The sequence below is a fragment of the Mirounga leonina genome, unplaced genomic scaffold (assembly GCF_011800145.1).
Source record: "Mirounga leonina isolate KUSES-001 unplaced genomic scaffold, KU_Mleo_1.0 Mir_96, whole genome shotgun sequence".
In the NCBI taxonomy this organism is placed as follows: Eukaryota; Metazoa; Chordata; class Mammalia; order Carnivora; family Phocidae; genus Mirounga; species Mirounga leonina.
The window spans coordinates 6031135-6054621 of NW_023270871.1; the positions used below are offsets into that span (position 1 = coordinate 6031135).

Genomic DNA, 23487 nt, shown 5'->3' on the forward strand with positions numbered 1-23487 from the left:
CACTCATGTGAAATTTAAGAAATGAAACAAATGAGCAAAGGGAAAAAAGAGACAAATTAAAAATTGGACTCTTAATTATAGAGAACAAACTTATGGTCGTGGGGGATGGGATGGGTAGGTGGGGGCGATGGGTGAAATGGGTGACAGGGATGAAGGAGGGCACTTGTGATGAGCACCGGGTAATGTATGGAAATGTTGAATCACTATATTGTATACCTGAAACAAATATAACAGTGTATGTTAACTAACCGGAATTAAAATAAAAACTTAAAAGGAAAAAGAATATAATTTGGTAAGTTTGAGCAACACTATGCTACCTATAGCCTATTCTAAAGCGCACTAATAATTTATGTTATAAAAGGAATCTATTTTATTCTCTCTTCTTTTATGTGTTCATATCACCAGAGCTTTACTCTTTTCACAGTTTGTTGAAATTAGGGATAAATGAATGAATGAATAAACAGATAGCTTGAAGTGTAATGTAGTAGATACGAACAGTGGGCAAAAATCAGACAAACTGATTTCAATGCCCAACTCTGGCATTTACTCACTGTAAGATCACAGGAACCACCTAGCTTCATGGACTTTAGTGTAGTACTTAACACATGGTAGATACCAGATAAATATTTCTTGCATTAAAAATAAATGTATGGGCTTCAATTTACTCATCTGTAAAATGTTATTAAAAATATCTACTCTGATTCCCTCTTAGCGGTCTTTTGAAGATATATGAAATGCCTAGGAAAATTATCGATAAAGTGCTATAAAATCTCTTATTTATGTAAGTGTATGAATGGGTGAATAAATAAAAATATGAGAGGCACTATGGTAAAGGCAGGAAGAACCACAAAATGGTGCCCTCCAGCTGCTGGTCCCATCTGCTCCAGTGTTGGCAACTCTCTTCACCTCTCCCCTCAGGTTCTATGATTCAGGGCTCAGTCTTCCCATTTATCTCTTTGGAAAAAACAAATAGTACACAGTGGTGGTTGTAGTGAGGAATAGATACTATTTTAAAAGAGATTTGTAAATGTCTAAAAATGTCTAATAGAAATCTATCCCCTTAATTGGAAAACATGTCCCAGGAGTTTTCATATACGAATAATAAAAGAAAAAGGAACAGAAGAAGAAAGGTTAATGGATAAAGATGTATCTTTACATATTGAAAGAATTTCACTGGATCCTGGCAAGATTAATGGAAGAAGTCTAATACTTGGAACAACCTAAATTCTAAACAATAACAATAAAGTTATAAATTTCCAGACAGAGAAAATAAAAGAAAGAAAATCAGCTCTGCATGTGATTTTTCCTATGCAACAATGAAAAGTAGAAGATAGTGGAATAACATCCATCAACTACCAAGAAAAGAAGACTATGATCCAATATTCCTATATTTGGCCAAGATATTCCTTTATTGCTCAGGGAAAACGTAGGCATTTTAGATATATAAGGATTTAGGGAGTAAATGTATACACACACACACACACACACATATAATATATAAAATATAACACAAATGTAAAATATAGACTATGAACTTGGAATTTGTAAGTGTATTGTGAGGAATCTTTAAACAGAGAAGACAAGAGTCAGAATAAAATACAAACTAACATGCGCAATATAAAAATGAACACAAAAGAATCCTAAGGAAGGGAACACAAAGGTTTTGAACTATCTCAGTAAAACTGAGGTTTTGGAGGCCTGTAATGATAGTGGTGGGGGGCCAGAAAGGTAGATACGTTCTCAAGGAGATAGTAGGGGTGAGGTATAGAGAAGTAAAACATCTTTTGGGGCCTATAGATATTAGCCCCCATCATGTGATAAAAGAAAAACATAGGTTTAATTATGCTTGTTAATTAAAGAAAGATAACCATAAGCAGAATTTAAAAGTTTAGTAGCACTTCCAAAATGACCAAAAGGACAAAAAGCAGTAAACAGAAATGTGACAAAGACAGCAAAAGTAAAGAAATAGGAAACAGCAAGAAAATAAAATGAGTAAGAAAAATTAAAAATGGAAGAAATATGATCAAGTATTTCAGTGGGTATATTAAATCAAAGAAGGCAAAATTTCCGTAGCAAAGGCCTGTCAGATTATGTTTAAAAAGCAAAGGTCTGTTACATGTGATTTATAAAAAATACACCTAAAACAGTAAGACAAAGAAAACTTAAAGAGAACACAACCATAAATACAGCCAAATATATGCATCATTATATGTATTACCTCTATAACTTCTGAAATTGGATATAACAAGGTCAATCTATTTAAATTGGTGTTAGAAATCCTACTGATTTGATGTAAAAAAACCTCTCCCCTTCTCATTGCATGATTGCTGGACTTGGCATTAATTTTTCAAAAAGAATAAACAGATTGGGAGCCATTTTGATTACCTTTCTGTGGGAGGCTTCAATGGCTTGTTTGAAGGCACGGTTATGGGTGGTGCTTTGAGTTTTCCTTGAGGAATAAAAAATTGGTATACGAAAACTGCTGTGCCCTTCCCTCGAAAATAAATCTTGTTGATTGTCTTTCTCTGTAAGATGAATTAAGTCCTTGTAGAAATCTGTTTCCAAATCATCTTCTTCAGTTTTTACCTGGAGAAAAATCCATATGAAATAAGACATAACTTAGGAAATATTAGAGCTACTTGTTAAGATCTAATGCAATGATCCTTCATGCCTTTATGCATTCAATAAATATTTGTTGAAGACCCATTTTGCTAGGAATAAAGGAAAAAATTAGTCCCTGTCCTCAGGGAGTCAATAGCTTAGCTAGGGAGAAAAACAATCACCGACATTTAATTCAATGTGGGAAGTGTTGTGCTGCTAATGGGATTGGCATAAATAACCAGTAAAACCCAGAGGCCACTCCAGGTTAAGTCTTCATCAAGGAAACGACTCCTAAACTGAGACTGAACAGGGTCATAAGCAACAAGGGCTATTTTTAGTCTGCTTGTGAATTTGACGTTCTTTGCAACTAATTGAAGGTATCTTCCAGAAAACTGAGGCCTATAAAAGGGGAGGACAGATCCTGTCCTAGCCTGCCCTGGTTCCATTCCCACCCACTTAGCCTCCTCTAGATATTGGACATCGGCACTCTACTGGCTATGTCTGTGGGACAGACAAATAATCGATTGGTTCTGCCTGGCAAGTGGTTATCAGCCTTCACTGAAGGGGCCTGGGAAGAGGAGAAAAACAACCAGTGGAGCTTGACTTGAACTAGGAGTGGAGCAGGATAAGTACAAGTTAAATCCCTGTTATGGTTATGCTGGTAAAAAGAGACAATGGATGAATTAAAAAAAAAAGAAGTTGCAAAGTAAATTTATTGAAGAGTACTTTATGTTAAAGATGCTTGTCTGGTTTGCAATGGGGAAATTTCTTGTTTTAAAATATTCAGTATTAAAATGCACTGTGAGGCAAACTGCATGCCACAGTCAAATAGCTTGTACTATTTGACTCAGTGAAGGAAAGACAAAATAACCCAGCTGCAGAAGAGTCTTGCTCAACAGTAAGATACAGTCAAAAGTTCAGTGTTACTTTCAGATACTACAGTGCTAGTTAGCATTTAAAGGGCCCACAAACGAAGCTCCTCGGTTAGCAATGAAGCAATAGGATCATATTTAAGTATAGCTGCTGACATTTCGTTACCATTTCTCTAAAAAGCTCAAACTACAAATATTTTGTTTTATGAATTAGCTCTCACACAAGAAAAGCTGTGTCAGCTTAAAGGAAAAAAAATATTAGCATGGAAGGAAGAGGGCTCAGGTATCCTGGGCAGAAGCTCAGAGAAAATCTGCCCATGTATATTAACTTGGTGGAGGAACAGGTTTATGGGTGAGCAGGGCTGAAAAATTAGACTGAACTGGGAAACTGGGGCGGGGCCTTGCATACCCTGAGAAAGTATTTGGATTGACATCTAAAGGAAGATTTTGCATGTAATAGGTTCCTTAAAAATACTAATTGAATGAAAAATCGAGAGTGTTGCCATCATTTTTGTGTTTTGCAAAGATCACGTTAACTAGAGTTAATAAAGTGGAGGCGAGGAGAGCGGTTACAAAAACTGTTGCAATAAGCCACATGAGACAGAATAATGGCCAGGTCCAGGGGAGTGGTGGTTGGATAGAGAGAAACCAGGGCATTTGAAAGATATTTAGGAAGTAAGTTCACAGAAGTTGTTGGCTGAGCAGATATGGGGAAGGGAGAGGGAGGGAGAGAGGGAAAGAGAGAGATGATGGGAATGCTGTTCCATGATAGAAAGCCAAGGCAACTTTTGAAAGTATAGATTTTCCCAGGAAGAGATGTTAACCAAACTCTGGGGAAACAGTTTTAATCCTCATTTACATATCATTACATACATCGCTGAGCCCATCCATCCTCACTGTCTGTAGATCCAGTGGGCTGATGACCTATGACTCGATGTGCGTTGACACTTTTACTTTTGGAGTTTAAAGAAAGGAGATGGGTTTGTAGAAAGGAGCAGAGGCGAGATAGAGGGACTGGGGGGTTGGAGAGGACTCGGTGGCACCTGGTTTCCTGTGCTGTGTGGGTTAGAGACACTACCTGAAGTTGTGGATTTCACAAGGGATTTGGGGAGGATTTGAGGGATTGCAGAGCTATGAAGGTTTTCATAGCTTTGGGTTGCAGCAAGAGGCCATGTCTAGGTAGGTCAGTGTCTTGCTAAGAATCAAAGTCTAGTGGTAACCACACTCTGCACTTTGCGGCTGACAGCAAATGCTTAGCACACAGCCAGAAGCAAAGCAGCACCACCTAGAAAAAGAGAGGTGTATTCCTAAGTGGTACAACTCTGGGGGCTGATGCAGGAATCATATGGTGATTGAGCTCTGCAGTTAGCAGCTGGGGGATCCCTGAGGGGCGGAATTCTTCCTATAGTCTTCTAATCTGACTTCCTATCCAGTGCCTTCCTTCCCTGCCCTTCCTTTCAAGAGCCTCTCATCTTTCTGTACCAGCCAGCCCATTATTTCATCTGCCTTAATGAACTGCAATACTATAGGAGAAGGGAAGTCAGATGCCTGCTGAATTTCTCCTCCTCTGTTTTCATTAAGGTACAGCTTAGATTTGCATGGCTGCCTGCTAACAGCATGAACAAAATAATATGGAGATCAGTGAAAAGTCAACCAGTCTCTTGTGACCTTGGATCTGATTATTCACCTTCCTCAGCACTTGAATATTACCTAAAACTCAACAACATATAGTTAGAGATCAACTCAGGTAGCTTCTTACGGTTCGACAAATTTTGATCAACATTGATAATGAAAGGGGTCTCTTTTATTCTGAATGAGGATTTTTGGGCTGTATTTCCTGATCTACCTAGCCACCCAGACTTGGGTTACCAAGTTATGTGGGTGGATCCAGTGGTCTGCTAGTAAATGTTTACAAACCAATCTCTGGGAGGGGGATAACCTGTGATTTACTATAGCACTTGCCCTTGGTTATGGTGTATCTATTCCTACCATAGCTGATTCAAGCTACTTGTGTGGCGCCTTTTAATTCAAACTTGGAAAGAGATGTATGGTAGCAAATTTTTACAAAGCATTTTCGTAACATAGATACAATAGATGTAAGTAACCTCAAGCGCATAGATGGGAAAATGTAGCAAAATAACGGAGAATTGATAATTTTGAATAATTATCACCTATGTTTTTAGTATTTTTACTTAGTTAAAAGATTATATATTTAATATTTAGTAATGGCTATGTTTATAAACTGGCTCGCAAAGTTCCTGAAAATTTAACAAGTGACTCTTGTAAGCTGGAAGAGCGAGCTCTAGCACCCCATTGGTGAATCTCACAGGTAATACCTTTTAAACGACAGTTTAGGAAAGGCACGTGGGGCACGTGGGGCACGGTTGTTAATGTCTTTCTTGCTATTACTGTCAAGGTCTTATCTAGCTCAAGCAGCCCTGCAGCAGGAGCCAGGAGTTCTAATTCTGATGTGCCATTTACTTGTTGCATAACTCCGAGGAAGTTGTCTAACTTGGATCTTCCTTTGGTACGATGGATATAAACAATCTTCTATTTTTCTGGGAAGGTTGTTATGGGAATTGAGTGAAACAATATAAGCAAGTACTTTCAAAACTGTTAAGTATAAAATGTTTAGATAACAAATTTGCCCAAATCTGCCCTCATCCCATGAGCTGAGTTTAAGATGTTAAAGTTGTAAAACTATGTGAAATAGATGCTTGCTGAGAATATTGGCAGTATTTAGTGGGTTGGGGGGGGGGTGGTGGTGGAGGATTATTGTATTTTAAAATAAGTGTATGGGTTGGTTGTTTAGGTGCTAGCTAGAAGATATCCTCCAACATAACTGTATTATATGTAAATGTTTGGGTGTTAGCTCTGTCTCCAAAGTTTATTCAATACATCTCAAGAGTAATGCTATTATTGGCAGAATTACTATTTCTTTGGAACAATGTAATACTGAGTTCCTATTTAGCATACCAATGAGACCTTTTCCACCTCCCTTGGTGGTGGTGGGCCCTCTGGAATTAGCATCTGGATCTGTGGGGAGATAGTGGGGAGTTTCTTTACTTGGTCAGAGGTCAATTATTACCCTTGTCACTTCTATCTGCAACACCTCCCAGAAGGTGTTTGAATTTGGCAGTTGGGCCCCAAGGGCATTCCCTATGCCCATTAATACATATTAGATGGCTTTAAATTGAGATGATCAAATTGGAAAACTGATTATATTCATATATATATATGTAAAAGGTTTTCTAAAGGAAGGATTGAATGACTTTTGCTGAAGTTATACTATTAATAAAGCAGGCTCAGAAATCATTGGACTCCCTGAAATTCTCTCTAGCATGTCAAATTTGCATGCCTGGATGTTACTATTAAAATCCTGTCTTTCCTGTTTCTCTTATCATAAATGGAAAGAAATCGATTGTTTACTTTAGTTGAACAGTTTTGGAGCACTTATCGTGTGTAAGGCACTGGGCTAGATTTTGGGAGTATGTAGTATAGCGCTCATTACACTTAGGAAAACAAACAGAAAACCAAATCAACTAATAAAATAGGAGGAAAGGTAAGAAGTACTACCCCTGTAACCCTTAGCTTCATCTTGATGTTTTAAGAAGCTCTTTTATGTCTAACTGTTTAAGAAGCTCTTTTACGTCTAACTATTGTGGTTACCTGAGAGAACTAGCTATGGTAGGAGGATATTTGGAATCAAGCAAACTATTTATCTGTGTGGGGGAAGGTACAGCTAAATGTTCACTGGAGAAAGCATGGACTCTGGAGTTTGGGAAACCTGACCTTGAATCTCTAATCCCTGACTTACAAGCTGTTCGACTATGGGCAAATTGGTTACATTTGTTTTTTCATCTGTAAAGGGATGATAATAACACTGACCTCACTGGTTGTGGAAGGATTAAACAACAACCCATAATAGGTGATTTAAAATGCTCATTACCTTTGTATTCTGTCCCTTCATTCATCAATAATTTTTCATTGGAAATTTAGTTTATAATCACTATCAGCATTGGAGGGCCGCCAGGATAGGCTGTCATACCTCAAAGTTGACATTCTCCAAATTGGCTGGAACACGGTATGGATTACTTGCTTTACTGCTTTTGACAGTTTTACATATTCCTCCAGTGAAAGAGTTATCAAGGATCTCTCCTCTGGGCTCTCCTGCTAGAAAATGATACCTGCAAACAAAGTAATTTTCAAGAATTCAATAGATGTAGAGCAATCTTTAAAATTTACCATACTTATATGAAAGAAACTCCTGTCTTAGACATTTTTGACTCATGACAAATGACTTGAAGAAAAGCCCATTTTTTTCTAGCTTATGGTGAGGCAGCTGGAAAGGGCTGGAAGTCAAAACTCAGCCCCTCTGGCTCTGTTAGATTCTCTGTATTCCACTCACTTAATTGTTCTGGATTTTCAGCATGAAATAAAATTTAGGTTTATTTTTATTTCATGACTTACCACACCAGTACAAACTTTGGAAGCAGATTATAAAATAAATTATTACATAATTAGTGCTATTCTGGGTTCACTTCCTTCAGTGTGATACAGTAAAGGAATTCTTATAGAGAGCTAATAAATAGTAATAGCAGTATTTTAATAAAATTGTAATGATATTGTTTTTATTAATAACTAATATTTAAATTTATTTAACAAATGCTTACATACTGTTTACTATATGTATTTTTATATAAATATTTAATATATGTATATTTATATACATTACATATGTATAATATACATATTTACTATCTGTATATATATAGTAAATATACACATATATTTATACATATATGCATATGTCACATTTATACATATACATATCAAGCTGTCTGATCTATATTTAATGTTACTATTATAGTTATTTAATATTTATGATAACCATGTGATACAGTTATAGATACAATTATTTCACCTATTTTACAAATGATGAAACTGAAGGACATTAGCTTAGCACAAGTCAAATATTGAAGAAATTATGGAAATTAAGAAATTGTTTTGTGGTAGATGAAAAACTTCTCCAAGATGCTCCAATAGATTTCTAAATTCTTATAGATATGAATATGTATTCTGTGAAAAAAGTTTTGTGGAAAGTTTGATAATGCTGGCTTATATATGATAAGATAATAGAAAATATATATAATGGTCTGTGCTCCCCAGCTCCTGGCACAGAGTCCTAAAACCCTTGTAGCTGCCTAAGTGATAAGAGCACTAAGGACATCTTTTGTTATAATATTTGGTCTTTGACCCTAGTTTCTGACACAGAGCTCCTAAATCCCTTGGAATTTCCTGGGTGATAGGAGTGTCTTTTGTTCGAATGAGTTGACTCTTGGTAGGCTCCTGTGTGGGGGCTGGTCATCAGAAAGACCAACCCATGTTTAGAAGCTTAGAATATTCAGCCTTATCTCCCATCTCCAGAGAAGGGAGAGGGGCTGGAAATGGAATCAATGATCAATCATCCCTACATGATGGAGCCTCCATAAAAATCATACAACTGTGGGGTTCAGATTGCTTCTGAGTTGGTAAACACATGGAATGGTGTGCCTGGGGGTGGGCATGGAAGCTCCACGCCCCTTCCCACATACCTTGCCTTACTTAATCTCTCCCATCTGGAAGTTCATCTGTATTCTTTTTTACATCATTTTATAATAAACTGGTAAACAGTATTTAAAAAAGGAAAGAAATAACAAAATGGAGTCACTTGGGCTAAGCTTCATGTCAGCAAGCCTAATGCCTCACCTAATTGCAGTTCTTAATTGCCTCTTCCAAGAATGTGACCTTTAAACAGCAATGTGGAATTATCTGGTCAGCACTAGTGAGGTAATCTGCCTGATCAACCCCTGCCTTCCCTCAAAGGAAGGTGACCTTGCCTGACAGAATCCACTCTTCGCAGAAATTTCCTTGCTCTGCTTCATTCTGCCCATAAAAGTCTTCCATTTTGTATAGCTCCTCGGAGCTCTTTTCTATCTGCCTGATTCACGAATCATTGAATAAAGCCAATTAGATCTTCATTTACTCCGTTGAATTTTGTTTTTTAACAACAGTAAGTAAATTGTTTTACTGAGTTCTGTGAGCCGTTCTATCAAATAAAGCAAAGAGGAGGGGGTCCTGAAAACCTCCTAGGTGTCAGAATCACAGGTGACAATTTGGACTTGTGATTAGCATCAGAGGGGGGCTGGTCTTGTGGGACCGAGCCCTTCACCTGTGGCATCTGACACTACCTTAAGGTAGAAAGTGTCAGAATTGAGTCCAACTGTAGGACACCCAGTTGGTGTCACAGAGATTGACTTGGGGGAACCCCCTACTTCTGGTGTCAGAGCATTGTGAGAAGGGTGATCATGTGAGAGGAAAAGAGGTACCTAGGAGGAGAACTGGTATGTGAATTATACCTCAATAAAGCTTTTTTTTTTTTTTTTTAAGGCCTGATTCCTGTGGTTTTTGTAACATGGATCTCATACTCAAATAGCTGCAAGCACAATTTGATGTTTGTTCTCATCCATATTTGAATTTTTATCAATGGATAGTTGACGGAGAAAGTATGAGGAATTGGTCTGGGAAAAAACGTTCCAGACTACTTATGGGAGCCTGACAAACACAGGTGTTTTAAGACTCATTCATTTTTGTTTTCCGAGTTGAGAGGGATCAATGAGGTAAAAAACTGTTGACCTTGTACTGTCTTATACAATGTACTTATGAGTTTGTCACAAACAAGAAAGGGCTTGAGAAAAAATGGCTCCCAGGTCATGAGGAATCTCTGAAGGTAGCAGGGAGCCCGAAGATAGTTTTCTGGAGGTGGTTCTATCAGGGCATGCCTGAGGAGTCTTTTAGGAGTTAAGTCAACTATGTTGCAATTTTCGGCTTTGTTCTTTCTCCTCCCCTCCTTGGTATTTAAGTTGACCTTAAATATTTTGCTCTTTCAAATACATCATGGTCTTTCATATTTTAAGTTTTTAAAGTGGTTTTTTAATCTAATTTGGCTTTATGTGTCATATTTTATAACTTTAAAAATTCCATTAAAAATTACACACACACACACACACATTCGCAGGTGTGTACCTGTGTATCCGTGTGTGTATGCATTTGTACCTTGGTTGAGCCTGAGAAAAAACAAAGAGCATGCTATTATTGCCTGATTCTTGCTTTAGGTTTAAGACCTGGTGACTGGCGCTGGCAATGTAGGAATGTTGGTATGTCTTGTTAAATTCTTCCTTGGAGAGATGCACTTAAAAAGAGGGACAGCAAACCAGAAGGCTACCTTTTTTGGGTAGAAATGTGCTAGAGAAGGGGCAGAGATTCTAAGGCCAGCAGATTAGAAAGGGATTCCAGTAAGCAGCTCTTAAAATTCTCAGTCCCTGGAGAGGCGGGGAGAGGACTGGCTGTCCCCGAGCCAGCAGGTTTTGCTCATTTCTGAGAAACCTTGGGATAACAGCTCTGGTTGGCAGAGGGCCACATGGTCCTTCTGCCAAAGTACACATAGCATGTGGTCCTCCCCATCTGTAACTCTAGAGTCTAGATCAACTGAACAAGAGGTGAATTTGTAATGTCACCCCTCATCAATCAGAACCTTAGGAAATGTGATTATCCAGTGGGAATTTTGGGCTGAGGTTTTCTTCCAGGGAAAGGAAAAGAAGGAAACCATTTCTGCACATTGATAAGATGAGATTGAAGCACTCTCACAGAAATCAACTCGAATTAGGAATTCTTAGGACAGAACTTCAAATCGGTTTGTAGTCATCCAACATACAGATGAGGAAACTGTGCTTTTCTGATTGGTTACTCACCCATTCAAGACCTAGCCCCAGGAATGAATCCACCCTGGCACCAGTTTGCCTGATTCACCCCAGAGCTGTCAGAAGGATAGATGAGAATGGAAACAAACCATGTTTATGAACCACCCCTAGCATTGCCTGGTACAGACTGAGGGTGAAAATGGGAGTGAGGATCATGGCCACACACTGCCTGAGCAGGGCAGCCACGTGTGGGAGACAGGGCTGGTGGGAGTAATAAGAGGGTAATGGGGAAGGTGGACAATCATGTGTCTCATCGCTTCACTGCTGCTTCCAGCTCATTCCTCCTGAGATGCCTTTACTCCCGCAAACGAAGAGACACTACTTACCCAGCGCCCATCAGCTGTACGCTGGGGATGGGAATATGCTGCTTCTTCCCCAGGCACACTGCTTTCGTTCTTCCACAGTTCCTTTCATCCGAGTTGTCCCCACAGTCATTTTCTCCGTTGCATTCTAACTTGCTGGCAATGCAGCGGCCTGGTCAAGAAAAGCAAACGACATTAACAACACATGATTGTTTGAGAAGATATTTAAGATTTGAAACGAGTGAGTGCTTTAAATTTCAAGGGAGAGTGGTGAGGGAAAGTTTTCATTATTTTTGATACAGATTTAGGAAATACGGAAATGGATGCCAAACTGATATTTTCCCCTTATTTTTGTAGGATTACAAGAATCATTGTAGAATTATTTAGTCACCATTGGGCTGATTGTCTTAAATAAGAGAGGTAATTCTAGAATCCTATTCCCATTCCAGTGAGCTTGCTGCAGAAATCATGTTCTGTAGGAGAAAATCAACAGTAGGTTCAGACTTTTGTTTTGATTCAGAACAACAAACTCAAGGTCACTGTTTTTATTTTTTTAAAAAACCCTATAATTGAATACCCACATACATACACATACACACACACACACACACACGTACAGATGATTCTGTCATTGTATCTCTAAAATTTTCGGTTAAGTAAAAGGAGCCAGACACCTAAGAGTAATGCTATGTGATTTTTTTTTTATCTTACGTTTAAGAACATAAAATTTATTATATCTAGTTGTTTTTTGAACAAGTTAAAAAGACAATTTTTTTTTAACCACTAGGTACTAGTGTAGGTAGCAGGTTAAGTGAGTGAATTTATAAAACAGTGCCAACCCGTTACCTGGATAATTCCCTTCCTCTTTAAATTTGCTGAATTTCATAAGGATCCTTAGAATCAATGGAAATCGATATATTACAGAAATCGAGATGACTTACGTACAATGACAGCCCCTCTCCTGTCCCCCAGCCTCTCATCTGTAATCAGAGATGCTGGCATCTGTACAATGATGTACAGGTCTCACTGACAAGGAGATTGAGTTAAATGTTTTACTCAAGATTATCTGGTTAAGTACTTTAAGTTGTGGTCAGCATCTCACTGCAGCTATGCAGAACTATTTTGACTAACTGAAATGCTTGGGGATATTGGGTATCTGTTGAATTACATTTTTTTAATTAATAGAAAGTTTCCCAGAAAGCAGTTAGTTTCAACTCTTTTGGTAAATAATCTTCAATAAGAAGGTAGAGAAAAATTAAAGTAATTAAGGCTCCTTCTTTGATTATTCAAAATGTTGTATTGTATCTGGACCTTGATTATAAAGAATTACAGTTATGAGCACCATAATCAAACAAGATTGAATATATTGAGGGAATTGGATGTCTGTGAGTCCAAAGATATAACCTGAAAGATGCTCTGTTTTTAAAATAGCACATCTCTAGTGTTTTGTTTGCTTTTTTCAGGGCAGAAAAGAATGTGTAATTTAGTTTGAAATATAGATGCTTTTTCCATTGGAAAAAAAGAACAAATATTACATTTTTAAAAAGTTTTGAAACTCGCACTTATAAATTGGAGCAAATATAAGTTTTGATATAGTTACACTAAAAAAAAAAAGGAAATCCCATTTTATTAGGCAGAGGTAGGGACATATGTGCAGGGTATAGTTCTCATTAGCCTAGCTTTGTGAGCAAGGTACCAGATACGTTTGAATATAAGAAATTCTATGCATTTAGTACTTCTGGGGATATTGAAGAGGACCTATTAGCAAAGGGAGGGATGAAAGCAAGAGGACATCTTCTGAGTGATGTTTAGGAATGTGTGGCAGGAGTGATATAGGTCCGATAGGACACAGCTGAGAATGGTTCCAGGCCACAGAAACTCAACGGAATAGGAAACACAAGGGGAGAGATGTTGCAAGCTATAAATATATCCCATACCAAAGAAGGAACAGGAAAGGTGAAGGGCAGTTTGGATAGTGGAGGATTTACAGAAGTCAGCATGCTTTAGCCAATGCATGCATCTATATATGTATATCTGGAGCTATGTATCATTTAGAAATTGTACATGTTTTTCCTATTTACTTGAGCTGATTTGTGTTACTGCAATAGTTTAGTATATGTATAACGAGCCACAAATTCTCTAGTCTTTATGCTTAAAACTAGGACTTTTGAGAGAGGAATTGGCATAGTGCATGTGGGGATTATTAGCCTTATGGATAATTCTCAAAGATCCATGTATGCATTAAAATCATATATTTAGTTTTGGGGGAACTAGAACAGCAATCATGAAGGAGGAAAGGGAAGAGGGAAACTCTCTTTAGGATAAATGGTTCTTTGTTAATTGAGGGCCAAACATCCTACTGAGTCAAATAATGGTCCATCCAACCTTTGATTCCTTTTGAGAGTGGCATTAATGGGTGATTTTAGAAGAGCAAAGTAGTATATAATCTTCAGTATTTAACAATAATATTTAACAATTGGTAGGCCATGGCACCACCTGATCAAAATGGATACCGACCACATCTGTGCCAGGGATCGGCCACTTAGTGCCTGGATCATGGGAGGATCTAGGGATTCCTGGTGAAGGGATCTGGTCACTAGGAGAGCTCAGGGTAGCAGGTGCTTACCAAACATTGCATATACGTTTCAATAGTCAGGTTTTGTTTTTTTTTTTAATCACTTTCTGTGGATATATTGCTGATGAACTAGAGATCACCTGTCCTTACACACTAGCTTTCCTGAAATCGCTCATTATGGATCAGTGGGCCATGGATGTATCTAAAGCCTTCTCAAACTTGTGAATATTTTTGGCCAAAGAAAACCCTTCTGTAGTAAATTTCACAGATTTAACATCCATTGTATAAAGGAGTTCTTTCTGGTAATTGGTTCCAAAACTGTTCTTCAAGCTTCAAATAGTTGCCCCTCAATTCTAAACCTTTATCTTAATATTCTGGATTTAATGCCTACATCTGTATTCTACTCAGCCATTGCCAGCAAGATTGTTTTCATATTCTCTCTTTTGTCAGCTTGTGATATGACCTTATGCATGTAGCCATGAAGTATATCTCCCTACCCATATGCCACCATATTGCAGGTGTGGGGGCCACCAAGGGAAAATCCTGACACCAGCATTCCTGTCCGACTTTCAGAAAAGGTCAGCAAAGCTGAAGACAGGAAGCAAGGACCAAGAGGAGAGAAACATTAGATCTAAAGTCTGGGGTCAATTTTCTATGGAATTTGAGATCTACTTTTTAGCTATAAATACTCTACTTTTCATTGTATTCCAGAGTACACAAAAATGATATGGATTTTATTCATCTGAAATTCCAATTTTAACATCAAGTTGACTATTTAGAGAAGAGGTCAGTGAACTGTGGCTGAAGGCAGGAAGCAGGGTCCAAACTCACCTGCTGCCTGTCTTCATAAGTAAAATTTGGTTGGAACACAACCATGCCCCCTTCTTGATATACCACGTATGGCAGCTGTGATGCTGTAGAGCCAAAGTTGAGTAGTTGCAACAAAGAACATATGGCCAAAAAGCCTAAAATATTTACTGTCTGGACCTTTACTGAAAAAGTGTGCAGAAATCAGATTTAGAGAGTTCAAAATGGTGGTGTTGAAGAGCTATTAAGTAGCAAGAGCATACATACGACTAAGTAGTATATTCAAGTATATTCATTCTTAATCTAATGAAACTTAAATATCTGAATGAGTAATGGACTTGAAGGGAGCGTTGCTACTGTTTAAAGCATTTTCAGTCTTCCCTTTGGAATTACCTTTGGAACCATTCAACGGACCACCCAAGAAAATCTGTCACATTATCTCTAGTCATCTCCCTGACATAATATCTTAATCTTAATCTTAATATACTTATCTTAATAAACTACACTGAAGATCTTTTAAATCTGTCACTCCCTTTCAGCTGCTGGTTCTGATTGTAGATTTGTACTTATTAATAGCCAATGCTTATGAGTATCTGCCTTGTCTTCCTTTTCCTCCTGCTTTGTCTTCATCCTTCTTTATCACAGTGTAAGGACCTGGGCACCAGTACTTGAAGAGTAAATGGATCAGGTACATGGTCAAGATGATCATAGCTTCAAAGCTATAATTTCATACATGAATGGCTTGACAGTTGGTACCATAACACCCCTGTCTCCCCATACTTAACATATGGTGGGACTTCTCTGTTATGGCTTTTACTAGTAGTCAACTGGAATGACTTTATTTAGTCAAGTCATTTTTAGTGGAGACTGAACATCTTCTAGTGTACATTACCACTGTCACAGCGGAACTTATTCTTGCAGTCAACCTCTTCAATTTTGCAGAGCTTAGATGGAATGCATGGTTGAAAGGTCACCAGGGGCTCAGTACATGGTTGTCCTCCAAACTGACTGGGGCGCAAGATGGATCTAACCTTAAACTGAAAGGAAAGGAGAGAAAGGTGAGGAACTTGGAGGCAGGGTCAAAGCCAAAATGTATCTAAGAAAACTGGGCTTCTTAATCACCGCAGTGATTCTTCCTCCAGTGATGTTTCCTAAATTAACTAATGAGTTTTCCAATTCCATTACTCTGTGCCCTTAGAGAAGTCAGCACCTCTCTGGGCCTCAGTTTTCCAAACTATAAAATGAGAAAGCAGGACAATGGATTTCTAAAACTTCCAGTTCTGAAACCATATGAAAATAAATCAAATGCACAAATATTTACTGAGTATCTTGATGCAGTATATCTTCCAGGTAGTAACAATAGCACTTTTAAAGATTTATTTATTTATTTTAGAGAGAGAGAAAGAGAGAGAGCACAAGCGTAAAGAGCAGAGGGAGAGGGAGAGAGAATTTCAAGCAGACACTGTGAGTGCAGAGCCTGACGTGGGGCTGGAGCCCACGACCCTGAGATCGTGACCTGAGCTGAAACCAAGAGTCAGAGACTTAAATGCACCACCCAGGTGCCCCACAACAGCACTTTCATATCTCAAAGGTAGTGTGGTCAATTTGAGAGGATTTGGGGGTTCTTCCGCATGAGGAAGTCAGCATGGAAACCAAGGTAGACACATTCTCCACATTTTAAAGGATTTTAAATTGTGAATAGAAAAACAGGGAGTCAGGGAAGGATAGGAATAGGACAGGATCAAAAAGTACTGACTTTGAAGTCAGAAAAATCCAAGTTAAAAATATAGCACCTCTATTTATCAGAGGTATATTCTTGGGAAAATTACTTACTCCCCAATAAGCTATAACTTCCTCATCTGTAAACAGGGTAGGAAAACACACTCTGATGTGAAGTTTGAGTAAGATGATGTAAGTAAAGGGGCTAGAGCAGTTTTCCTCAGAGAGTGGATGCTCCATAAATAAGTTCCTTTTTTTCCCCTCGTGTGTGAATGCTCAGCACTGCTGTAACTGGGGTTTATGTGGGCCAATGCCCTTACAGGAATGAGCTAGTGTGGGTAAATACTACAGCTTGGAACAATAAACAAATCGAGGGACTTTCCTGGGGGAGAGGGAAATTAGAGGTAGGGCCAAGAGTCAGTCTTTTGATTAACGTCCCTCCTTTCTGTCTGATTTTAGACCTTGGACTGAAATCCCCATTTTCTAGCATCTGTTTTTACTTTCTGAGCTCTCAAAGGGAACTTTCTGAGCTCTCAGAGGCAATGGAATTTGGAACTCAGTAAGTACAATGTCAGTATTAGGGCAGAAGTTCCTTTTGGTGCTCATATGATAGTAAAACATGTAAATGAGTTCTCCTCCCCCTGCCCTCGCAAAAAAAAAAAAAAAAAAAAAATTGCTAAATGGAATTTTCCCTCAGTGGAAGCTGGGATGGTTTATTTTCAGAAATTGAGCACTTCTGCTAAGTTAGCCAAGTCTTTCATTGTGATTCAGATTTCCTGAAGATGCCCATGGGTCACCTACCTGTTTTTCAACACAAGGGTCACAGTCTGACCATGGTCCATAATCTCCCAGGAGGCAGTTGATAGGACAGCGTTGCCAGTTACATTCCCTGGTCTCCGGCTTGTTGCAAAGCTGGTCACAAAAGTTATGCAGATAGTACTGATCAACCACTATTTTTCTGTAATAGTGAGGAGAAAGCTGTTTAGAATGAATATATTCACTGTGGTTCCAGCCCCATAAGAAAAATATCATTGAACATGAATCACAATGAATAAAAGGCAAGATTTTCATGGAAAATCAGGACATTGGCATCTGTGCAGTTCTTACCACTTAATGGAAGTCGGGACTGGACTCATAATTTGTGGGGCCCAGGGCAAAATGAAAACGAGGGGCCCCTTATTAAAAAATTATTAAGAATTTTAAGACACTAATGGCAGAGCATTAAGCCAAGCAAGCATGGAATCCTTCTCAGTGTGGTCCTGTGTGACTGTGTAGGTCACACATCCATGAAGCTGGCCCTCAGGGAATTCCTGGAGGGGACTAGATGGAAAAGAGAAGAAAAAAGAAAGTTCCTGCAAATTCCTTAAAATATGACAACATAATTTGATAAGTATCATGATCGAGACAGAGTCAGAGTGCTGTGGGGCCAAAGATTCAAAGGGAAAATAATAGATACATCTTGAAAAATTGATGTGACTCCCCCAGGCATCAAAGGGAAGGGCATGTGGAAGGAAAGGCATATGCCAAGATTAGAGGCGGAGGAGCATGACATGTCCCTGGTGGAGCTTGTGGGATGGGCTTGGGCAGTGCTGGCTGAGAGGGACCGTATGGATTGTTGTGCTTTATTTGGTAGGCAGTGGAGAGCTACGGAGGGACTCTTGAGTGAAGGAGTCTGAAAAGCTTTAACATCCTTGGTGGATGGTTTATTGAGGAAGTCAGTTGGTGATTTTAATGAGACTCACACTGCGCATGTAAAAATCGTTTTCTAACATAGGTCTCTAAAAAGCTATAATAATTAAAACACATTAAATATATGCCTTTCTTCCCAAGTTATGTGAGCGTCTCCATGGAATAGAAACATCTAACAGATTTAAAGAAACTGTGGGGGTAGGTAGTCTGAATCGGTGAGAAGACTGAATTATTAAATGTTATCAAGTAAACACAGTTTTCTTGCCTTCTCGTACTTGCCAACGATCAAGCTAATAGCTAATAGTGCTGCTCAGTTGAGGTCCTGTTAGACTCAGTTTAATGAGTAGAAAATTCTCTATAATTAACTCACTAACTGTAGGCAAGTGGAGTTACACACTGATTGAAAAAAGCCTTGAGAAGTGATTCTTAGTAAGTTAGTCAACAGAAGATATTGCACATATTCTTATTTAAATTTCTTTGACACTCCTTGATTTTACGAAGAGAACAAATGTAGACTTCATTTCAACCTTACGTGGAAAAGACTGCAAATTACAGCCAAATCAAATTCTATGATTTCTTACTTTGAGATACACACACACACACACACATATATTTCCCCTTGCACCTCATTGCTTAGTGTGGCATTTTTTATATTGCTAAGTCTGTGAGGTTTCCCATGGCACAAAGACAAGCTACATAGCTCACACCCACCTCTGTCTGCTCTGAGTTCCAGAATTGCAGCTTTTTGAGCAGGTAGACCACTGACCCCATGGGTAATGATCACAGAAACAGGGTTGGCACTTGTCAATCAGAGCACTCAGGAGGATGAAATACAAGATGGAGTGTCTGGCCATGCCTTGAAAGCCTCTAAGCCCTGAAGAGGAATGTTATACACATCAAATGCTTGTTGGGAGTAAAACTTTACAAGTCATTCTCAGTTACAAAATCAGATATGATGTTAGGAATCATTTGCATCTCCCTGCCTTCCTTAAGGCTAGTTAACACCTATAAATTTACATCCTCATGACTACAAATCCTACTTTTAAATATTTTTAGAGTGGATATTCCTAGAGTTACAACTTCCAGTTCTAGTACGTTTCTCCCAACTGTTGGTGATAGGCTGTAAGACAAAGTACTGTTGTATACATTTGTAGAATATTTCATTCCAAAATGGAAATTCTTAAATAATCTCATACTTTTCTTTTTTTAAAATAAGATTTATTTATTTGAGAGAGAGAGAGCATGCAAGTGGGGTGAGGAGCACAGAGGGAGGGAGAGGGGCAAGCAGACTCCATGCTGACATGGAGCCCATCACCAGGCTCCATGTGAGGCTCCATGTGAGGCTTGACCTCATGACCTGAGATCATGACCTGAGCCAAAATCTAGAGTTGGATGCTCAACTGACTGAGACACCCAGGCACCCTAATCTTACACTTTTCAAAACAACTGCTCATTTTGTGTGGGCAATACATTCAATTACATGGCATTTTTTCATAGTTTTCAGGGACTGGGGAAGGAATTTCGAGCATTTTTCTGGAAGCTCTATTTAGTTTCCTGGTATCCTAGAAGCCTGCTAAAGAGAGAGTTCAATGCCCAACTATCTCCACCTATGGAGTCATAGAAGTTAGAGCTGAAATGAATCTTTGAAGTCTCCAAGTTAAACCCCCTCATTTTATGGATGAGGAAACTGGGGCTTAAGGAGGGGCAGTAATGTTGAGACTGCATGACAACTAAGTGCCCAGGACTCCTCATTCTTGGATGAGGTGCATCCCTTCATTGGATTTCTGATCACACTAATGATTGTGTTCCTGGAGTATCTAGATGCTTTGAACTCTACCACCCAGGCCACAAGAGCGCTTATCCAGATGTAGCTGAATGCCAGAGAAAACTTTGACCAGTGACTCCCCTCTGTGTGCTGTGGAGCCTTGAGGATCTGTGAGTTGTTGAAAGGAATTTGCAAAACAACCTCTGCCCACAGTGTTGCTATTTTGATCTTTATATCTCTAACAAAACATGCAACATGATTAAATATATACAGAAAATGATGCTGTCATAAATATAGTAGCTTTCATTTAAAGAGATAAAGTGCCATTCACTTAATTTTTTTTTTTTTTTAAGATTTATTTACTTATTTTAGAGTGGCGGGAGGGGCTGAGGGAGCGGGACAAGCAGACACGGGGCTGGATCCCACAACCCTGAGATCATGACCTGAGCTGAAACCAAGAGTTGGACACTTAACTGACCGAGGCACCCAGAAGGCCTGCCATTCACTTAATTTCTGTGCCTCAGTTTCATTATCTATAAAACAGCAATTACACTCTACCTTCTTCGTAAGACTTTTGTTAGGATTCAGTAAGAAAATTCATGCAAAGTGCTTAGAACAATCCTTGGCATGGAATCATCACTCAATAAAAATTAGTTTTACAAGTTAGTAATAACATTTAAGAGTGTTACAAATTTAATTGTAGCTTTTGCTCACGCATTTTTCAAAATTAGGGGCTCCTCAATTGAAGCAAGGATCATGTGAAAGCCAAAAATATGTTTTGGTATTAAATAAGGCTATTCACATTCAAAACGATTTAGAAATATGGCTTTAGTTACTTTTCATCTTACAATTAAAATCAGATCTCTGACCATTTTATTTGAAATTGCAGTTTCCCACCAGTGTTTCCTATGCCCCTTCACTGCTTTATTTTTCTTTGTTATACATCCCCTCTTGATATATAAATTATTACTTAAGTTTACATAAGTATCTCCTCTTCCCTCTTTCCTTCTTTATTAGAATGTAAACATGGTGGTGCTTGATCTCTTTTGTCTGTTTTATTCATTTCAGCATTTAGACGAATGAGAGCAAGCATAACATATAATGAATAAATTTGAATTGAGTCTAGGAAATAGTTTAGAAATGGATTTTCATGAAATATGAGTATCATAATTTGAGTCCATAATTACAGCCACTTTTGTAATACTATTCTTAAAATTTCTGCCAAATTAAGGATATTTCATAGACTTTAGAAATGAACTTGTCTGTTTAATTGTCTTCCATTGTTTTAGCAAGACTGATAGTTTGTAGCGTAACTGCTTTATCTCAGCTTTGTTGTAATAGTTGATTGAAATAAAAAACTACGCCTTTTGAGATTCCGATTTCTTTTTAAAACACTTGTAATTTAGTTAGTCCACCTCTTATTTCTTTGATAACGTTTATTGAGTTCTAAATTGTATCAAGATACACAAAGAAGAAAATTAAGATGACTTATAATGTAATCAACCAGAAAATTTCTGCTGACATTCAAAAGAAGTAAAAATAACACATGCCTATATTTGAAAATTTTAAACAGAACAGAAAGAAAAATATAAGGCTGGAGTTCTCTTCTACCTGTAACCAGAACCTCTTCCCACACATAATCACATAATCAGCATAATACACTTTGAAGATGTTTCTGTATTGACAGATGCATATCTACTTCATCCTTTTAATGCCTGTATTGTTTTGTACCATATGGATGTATTACATTGGATTTAACTATTATCCTAATTTAAACATTTAGTATACACACACACTGCAATAAACATCTTTGTATTGTATCTTAGTATACTTTCGTTGTATATCCATGGGATCGGTGGGTGTGTTCCTAGCAGTAGATGGCTTAGTCAAATGACATGAAATTTAAAATACTAATAGGTATTGCCAAATTGCCCTACTGAAATATGGCTCCCTCAAATGTTTCAGAGGGTACGTTTCTGATTATATTTTAATGTGGTCATTTTATGTTTCATATTTGTGGTAAAAAAAAAAAAACTTCAGCAAAAAAAAAAATCTTCATTCAAACCAAGAGTATGAGATCAGATACAAAAATTATTTCTCTAATATGCTCAAACTTGACAGCATTTCTTCTTAATAAATCAGTAAAATTTTTTAACTTCCCTACAAACTCAGAGAAAAATGCTAGAATCAAAGCAACCAAAATCATTGACATATGACTGAATGTCCTTCAATTTAAAATGGAATTGACATACATTTGAGTATCCATTGTGAACTGCTAGGTATTGAGTGAGATACAAAGAATAGAATCTATTATCACTGTCTGGGAAGGGTAGACAGAAACTGAAGATTCTTCCCATGTTTTTTTATCCAAGCTTTTTTTGTGCAACTCATAGATAAGCTGCTACTTATCTATAAGCTGCTACTGCCCTGATCTATTTGAATCATAAAAATTAAAAGATCCCGTGGCACTTGCCTGCTGATTTTTGTTCACTGGTAAGTAACTCACCTTTCCTGGTTTTCCTGAGCAGCACAGAACCATAGGACAGTGAGACAAAGAGTGTCCAGACAGAATTTAGCCTGTAATCAGACAGAATAGTGTGTCTTTAACATCAGACCCAAACTCCAGATCGGGTGGTATTTCACTGGCTTCAGGGCTGGTTCAGGAGCTGAGGCTCCTGAACAATGTGAAGTTTCCCTGGTAACCAGCCACTAGACCAACCACCTCCCTACCCTCCAGCCCCCCAAATTGGGATCTTCTCATATAAGAACTGCTTCAACAAGGAAGCCTACACAGGAGAGGATGTTGTTGTTGTTGTTGTTCATTTATTTTTCTTATTAGATTTTGAAGAGATCGTTTTCTTCCAGAATAGTTCCTTCAATTGTAGAAAAAACAAATTCTTAAAGTATTTTGCTGAATCAGCATGTAGATGATTGGGGGAAGTTGAATTACAAGAGATTACCAGTTCTCAGTTTTCAGCAAACAGTATCTGTTTCCACTTCCAAGAGCTTGAAAAGCATAGATGGACTTTATTCCAGCTAACAGCAAAAACCTCAAGAACAGAACCCTTATAAAATTATTCTGATTTCTTCTCTGGCTATTCTTCTCCACCTATTCTGAGGCGATTTGGAAAATGCTATAAATTAAGATGGTAATGTCAAAGCTTCTTATTTGAGGAGATGCTAATAAAAGAACTAATTGGTATTGTCTCCTTTTATAACATTTGATTGTTATGAGGAAAAATCATTTTATGTTAAAAGGATAATTTTTGATCAAATAGTTATTTCTCTAATTTTGTTATTACCATGACCCTGCTATAAGAGCAAATGTTTCCTTATTTATTAATTTTTAACATCTCTA

At 38.0% G+C, this 23487-nt stretch overlaps 1 protein-coding gene across 1 annotated transcript in view; it reads right to left on the reverse strand.

Annotated features, from left to right (window-relative positions):
- Positions 1 to 23032, reverse strand: part of LOC118006357 (complement component C6-like) — a 61372-nt gene extending 38340 nt beyond the window's left edge. Inside the window, exons 1-7 of the mRNA XM_034998978.1 lie at positions 22636 to 23032; positions 19076 to 19238; positions 17477 to 17633; positions 15849 to 15993; positions 11599 to 11746; positions 7522 to 7660; positions 2386 to 2586 (exon numbers count right to left, since the gene is read on the reverse strand). Coding sequence (XP_034854869.1) covers positions 2386 to 2586; positions 7522 to 7660; positions 11599 to 11746; positions 15849 to 15993; positions 17477 to 17633; positions 19076 to 19218 — 933 coding nt within the window. The 5' untranslated portion in view covers positions 19219 to 19238; positions 22636 to 23032. The remainder of the gene's footprint in view (positions 1 to 2385; positions 2587 to 7521; positions 7661 to 11598; positions 11747 to 15848; positions 15994 to 17476; positions 17634 to 19075; positions 19239 to 22635) is intronic.
- Between the last annotated feature and the right edge of the window lie 455 nt (positions 23033 to 23487).